General features: G+C 37.2%; 1 protein-coding gene across 1 annotated transcript; it reads right to left on the bottom strand.

Annotated features, from left to right (window-relative positions):
* Positions 1-730: 730 nt before the first annotated feature.
* LOC128205267 (uncharacterized) lies at positions 731-5,672 on the bottom strand. Its single transcript, XM_052906791.1, has 6 exons — positions 5,552-5,672; positions 5,182-5,309; positions 4,777-4,874; positions 4,127-4,339; positions 3,814-3,846; positions 731-809 (listed from the first exon to the last, which is right to left on the bottom strand). Exons 1-6 carry the CDS (start codon positions 5,663-5,665, stop codon positions 799-801), a joined length of 597 nt encoding a protein of 198 aa, XP_052762751.1. The 5' UTR covers positions 5,666-5,672; the 3' UTR covers positions 731-798.
* Between the last annotated feature and the right edge of the window lie 947 nt (positions 5,673-6,619).

The raw sequence follows: 6,619 nt of genomic DNA, 5'->3' as shown, positions 1-6,619 counted from the left end.
AGAGGCACACCGTACAAGCCTATTATACACGCAACGAGAGGCACACCGTATAACCCGTAATAGACACGCAACGAGAGGCACACCGTACAAGCCGTAATAGACACGCAACGGGAGGCACACCATGTAAGGCCTTAGAAATAGCGAGAGGCACACCATGTAAGGCCTTATAGACACGCAACGAGAGGCACACCGTCTAAGGCCCTATGTCTAAACATAAGCGGGGACTTTGACATTCGGTCCTGCCAATCCCAGGTACAATCCCCGCCATGCGGGTACAAACTGATGGTAAAATCCTAGCCAAATGCCCCCGCACCCCGGGTTAGGCATTTTATAATGTACATATTTTAAGCTTGGCAAAAAACGCGGACAAATCCCCCACCGCCTTCTTTGGCATTGCGGGGCCATCAGGAAGATAAAAACACGAGCCATTTTCCCCGCTATCCCCGGTTTTCCCCCGGAACTAGGGGCGTACTTACAATTGAGTGGTGTTTACCTAACCTATCTAGTAAAACTTCTCTTACCGGCACATAGGTAATTGAACTTCTGATATTACCACATATCTCGTTTCTGTGACCAGCACAGATATAGTTACTCTCCTGTTTCCTGCACATATCTCTTTCTCTAATGCCATGTCGTGTATAAGTAATTTTCGGCATCTGAACTTCTTATACATACATAAAACATTTCAAAATATGCTCAAGTTTAAAACCAAAGATCTGAGCTAATATGCCTTTAATGAAAACAGAATTGTACAGTAAAACGACTGACAATCGAGCCTGCAATTGGCTACCGTCGGAACTAACCAACAACTGCAATTATAAAAGTTTATTATAAATATGTTATAGACGGTTCTAGGCAACTTTAATATGTGACCGTCCCAACAACCGAGGCAAATCCCTCAAACGTAGCCAATAACACGAATCCCATTATTTCTTGCAAGTTCTGCTTTTCATTCCCTGACATTCGCACATCGCCTGAACGTGACATTTCCAAAACTTGTTGGTGTTAACATTGAAATAGTTCTCCACGTTCTCACTAATCTTGATCCTTTTATAGAAATTCGGAGATATTTAGGAAGGTACAAAACTTACGTCATTATTTAAACTGTTTTCGGTAACTGTCTTGTTTTCTAAGTATCCAGTCTTTTTTGTCCACTCTGTCTGCTTATTTACCTATGACTGCTGTTTCCATTGTCACATTCCCAAAATAGTTATAGTTTAGCATAACGCTACCTTCATTGTCAGTAAATATTGAATGCGACGGTATGTACACCATTTTCTGACGATATGTTCACAATATTTGCTCTGTAGGCACACTAGATTTACGACGTTGTATTCACCAGAGTTGCGACGTTATCACGGCCTCTAAACGCCAGCTCCACCACTTTACGGTGGTGCAAAGAAAAAGAGCTGTCGACACTTACGTGGTGGAGCTGTGCCATATGTTTACATGAACAAACGTGAGTATGATTTATATTTTAATTGATAACTTCATTTAACGGACATATTTCGAAATCCGGAGAATGTGGTATCGTGTAAGAACACTTCTACTGTAGGCTGGTTACTATTTCGTTTCAATATTATGCAAACTGTGGTGCCAGAAGCTTTTCTCCCGAATCAGACTTGTGCATATTTTGAGATCTGATTACATAGCAAGTACATTTCGGTGCTTACACACCCCGTAAGAACACTAACGCATGCAAACATAACTGTTATGTATAGTACCTATGCCGGAACACAACAAAACTGATAAGCATTTCATAGAAAGGAAAAATGCATATATTTATAAAAGTGGTGGCGTTGATGCCCTAGTGATGGCGCTGTCGAGTAGTGGTGGCGCTATCGAGTATGTTTTGCGCTTGATGTAATATAAAAAGTTAACGCTTTTGGAATGAATACAAGAGTTGCTATGTTTACCATTCATTGAACATAATGCTGGTCATGCATAGTACTTGCGGAAACAAAACTCTACGCGAACTACCTTAACCTTACTTAAAACTATTTCGAAAACAACCGCTAGGTGCTGTTAATTTTTACCACAGAACTATAAGTATCTATCATGTGTGTCCGGTTATGAGAGAGGTATTCTTGCATACCGGACGTGTGTTTCCGGTCATTTGACCAGTGCTTGAAAAACGCATCTTACACTACCATGTAAGATGAGTTACGCGCAGCAACGCGTTACTTCTTATTTCTTTATTGTATGGTTTATGAAAAGTACATTATTTCATTTCAATAAAGCGCAATCAAATATATAGGTATGTAATTAATTAAAACAGATAATGAATAATCGTAAAAACGCGATTTAAATAGTTACTATTTGACATCAATAGTGATTTAAAATTACTGCGCTTTATGACGTCAGTAAACAACGTTTCACGCGCTTTTTGGTAAAATGTACAAACGTGCGTTTACTACGTTTTCCACAAATTGATAAATTTAGATATGCATGAACAAATATTAATCATGTTTTTCCGGTCCGGATCGAAAAATCCGTCCTTCGGTCACGTTGCGTGGCCGGTAACACGGCAAACCTCGTTACCGGCTTACGAGCGTGCACTCGGGTCGGAATTTTATCCGTACCGGACACACATGATAGATACTTATAGTTCTATGGTAAAAATAACAGCACCTAGCCGTTTGTTTTCGAAATAGTTTTCAGTAAGGTTAAGGTAGTTCGCGTAGAGTTTTGTTCCGCAAGTAGTATGCATAACCAGCATAATGTTCAATGAATGATAAACATAGCAACTTTTGTATTCATTCCAAAAGCGTTAACTTTTTATATTACTTCAAGCACAAAACATACTCGACAGCGCCACTACTAGGGCAACAGCGCCACCACTTTTATAAATATGTGCAATTTTCCTTTTTTAGAAGTGCTTATCAGTTTTGTTGTGTTCCGGCATAGGTACTATACATAACAGTTATGTTTGCATGCGTGAGAATGTTCTTACGGGGTGTGTAAGCACCGAAATGTACTTGCTATGCAATCAGATCTCAAAAAATGCACAAGTCTGATTTGGGAGAAAAGCTCCTGGCATCACAGTTTACATAATATTGAAACGAAATAGTAACCACCCTACATTAGAAGTGTTCTTAGACGGTACCACATTTTCCGAAATATGACCGTTAAATGGAATTATCAAATAAAATATAAATCATACTCACGTTTGTTCATGTAAACATAGGGCACAGCTCCACCACGGAAGTGTCGACAGCTCTTTTTCTTTGCACCACTGTAAAGTGGTGGAGCTGGCGTTTAGAGGCCGTGGTTATGTACACCAGCATTCTGTCGGTATGAACACGAGATTTGCGAATGTTTAGTATTGATTATGAAAATCAATAAGTCCGCATCATGAACAAGGTGTCTTTGTTTGAAATCGAACAGGAGCTACCTTTTCGGTTAAATGAAATACACATTATAGTATTCGTGATCTTTGCGTTATGTTGAGAGTGCAAATTTACTTAATATAACCATTTATTTAAAAAATAATAATAAAAAAGACATTGCCCAAGTGCATTAACACTGAAGAAAACTTTGAGAAAGCAATGATTTAAACATAAATATTTGGGTATTTTAAATGAAAATAATTATGCGTGCCTTTTCTTTGATGATGACATCGTTTATGTGGAAGCAATGTTCGGTGATTGGGACATAAAACACTAATTTATCGCCTAAAGCATCGTGTTAGAAAATAAATCATATTAATAGAAGGAGTTCAAATTAACGCAGGTTATCGAACGTATAAAGAAAGTATAAAATAACTGTTAGAGGCAAACACATTACGAGGCTAAGATGTAAACGGTAACTCACGTATCGGGTTTGGTGTTGGTGCGATGCAGGCTCCTGTAGCAGAGATAATAACCTTATTGTCTAAATAAATGAATAGTACTATTTAATTTGAATATCGTGCGTGGAACATTGTCTACGACTCGTATGCTATTAGTTCAGACCAGATGTAGTTACAATGACCAAACAAATGTTTCCTTTGTAAGCTTTAAGAAGTTAACCAATTCACCCCTATTTCTTAAATGTAACACAACGTTGTATGTAACGGGGGTTTTCTTTTGCAGTTCAAGTATTTAACGTATAACGTGGAAAAATAAAATGTGGCTATAATTCTTACCTGTTGTTGATGCCACAATGTCAGATTCGGTTATACATGTCGGCTCAAGGAGACTCACGAGCTTGACACGTTGTGGCATAGTCAGGGACTCGACACGTGACATGAAAGCCACGTGTAGCTTGTTTGTGTGACAAACACCAGTCGAGAGAGCTTCGTAGCACATGTACACGAGTGCCACGTGGTTATAATCCGTATAAGCCACTTGAAACGTCACTGTCGGAAACAAATGACCTTGATGGTTAACATGACTACTTCATAGTGATTCTTATATAGCATGTCCATACTTTTCTACTAGTAAGAAGTAAGTAACATGCAGATAAAGGTGAATTATAACTTTCGAAATATTTTTTCACAAAACCTTGCTCTCGAGAACCAAATAACCAATGGATCTAATCAGGCATTTTTAATTTACAACAAAAATGAACACCATTTTAATGTTTTTAAATCTAAATCACCTTTAAATAATTATTTGCCTTCGAAGTATTTCATTTGTTGTGTAGCCTTTTAATTTTTCACTAAAGTAAACAATGACGTCATTACACGCTTGTCTTTACACGTTTCCGACTCTGGCGGGCATTTTTTAACTTACAAATAATTCGACACTCAAATAAACAAAACGTTTTAAATTATTTATTTTTGATATAAATTACTTTCATATAGTCCGGATTCGGATGTAAGGGTGACCCTGCCGTCGAGAGATGTGTCTGTAAAGAAGCCCGTCTGCGGAACGTTGCAGTCCTGGCCAGTCCTGCCAAATGATTAAATATAGTAACATGGGACCGTAATACTGAGTAGTGTATATGAAAAACAACAACAACAACTAAACAACACACACAGACACACATATTGACGCACGTACACACGCACGCACGCACACATGCACCCCCCCCACACACACTAGAATAAATTTATGAAAGCAAACGATACCAGGGGCAAATCGAAGACCATTCCAAAGGTGTGTTTCATGAATTTGTTGATTTTCTACCGAGTGTCAAAATCATGACAGTAATGATATAACTGATTTGATGCATGCATTCTTAATATTTGTCTTTTACCTGTGACCTGTATATGAGAAAAATTTAGTGCCATTCCTAGCCTCAAAGATTGTCCAAACGGCTCCGTGCCAAGTATTGTGTCCCCAAGCAAGTTCGCTCCTTTCTACTTCGTACCACGATCCTAAAAACTATATTTCAAACGTTTTGATTACAAAAAGCTTCATTTGTATTATGCTGAAGTAAGACATGGATGTTTCTTATAAGAACTCATGACAATAGGCAACATTGCACATATTTATTATGTTAAAGTACAGTATATAGTTTTTTTTGTTTGTTCTTGTTTAGCATCTTGTAAGGTAGTTTAAGATTAGTTTAAAACTTTCAAAGTTTCAAATGTCCTAACTTATAACATATGGTTAAGGCTACATACCGAGTTCATTTTGAAATTGCTGTGCAGGGGAATGAGGTCAAGGTCGCATAAGCCTGCTCCATTGCAGTTCGAGATGGCAGTCATCAACAGACAAACAGTCGACAGGAAATACATTTTAGACTAAGCTAATGATTAGGCTGAAAAAAGAATGCAGTCACTTAGTAAACACATGTATATTATAATTTTCTATGGAAGACTCGGTGATTCTTTAATGACAATGTGTTTGTAGAAAATAATTCAATTTGAATCTCAGTTTCATTTAATACCTGTTACTATATAGTTTTATATTAATGATCTCAGCAAATTAAGATTGTCCTCTCATATATTAAGGTTGTGATAATACAGTCCCATTCATCTTGTTATTTTTAAGTTCAGCTTCAAGGAAGCGCCTTCTTGACTCTCTAACATTACAAATTAGTCCATTTAGTGCCGAAATAAAATAAAAGGGTTGTTCCCTTTCCTTTACAATCAAATCACCGATAAAGGAACACACAAGCTGATGCTGAGTCAAGGAAATACGTGGCGGTTCAACAAAACGCACAAAAGACTCGATGAAGGCAGCATTTAAGCACATTCAATAGAAAACAAAATCTTTTTAGGATCATCTTAGGAAAAACAAAAATATACAGGCTATATTCAATCTTTTCATAAATACAAACACCACCAACAGATCATACACGCCTTGGAACGGTCAGTGAAACCCTGCAGTCCGAAAACTGTATGTGGACGTGTTCATTGACTATGACAATTATGGTCACTTGATTTTAAGTATTCAATATAGATAACACTCTTTCTTCTAGTGTTCGTCTTTACTTTTTCATTCAGTGAAATAATCCATCCTTCTTCTAATTTAAAACACAATTATCATATATATATATTAGGATAAAGGGTATTCGTTAATTATTTTGTATCATATTGATAAATGTTTGTCATATTGTTTTGTAGCTTTCTTTCATTATTTCGAACATAAGTCGTTAAAGAAAGCCATTGTCGGTTTCAGAATGTAACTGCTTTAACATAAAAACATACTGCCATAACAGTGTATATGTTGATTATAATGCAAGTGGA

This window comes from Mya arenaria, chromosome 10, assembly GCF_026914265.1.
Source record: "Mya arenaria isolate MELC-2E11 chromosome 10, ASM2691426v1".
Lineage (NCBI taxonomy): Eukaryota > Metazoa > Mollusca > Bivalvia > Myida > Myidae > Mya > Mya arenaria.
Note: the sequence above shows the minus strand (reverse complement) of the source record. Positions and strands in the feature narration are given on the sequence as shown.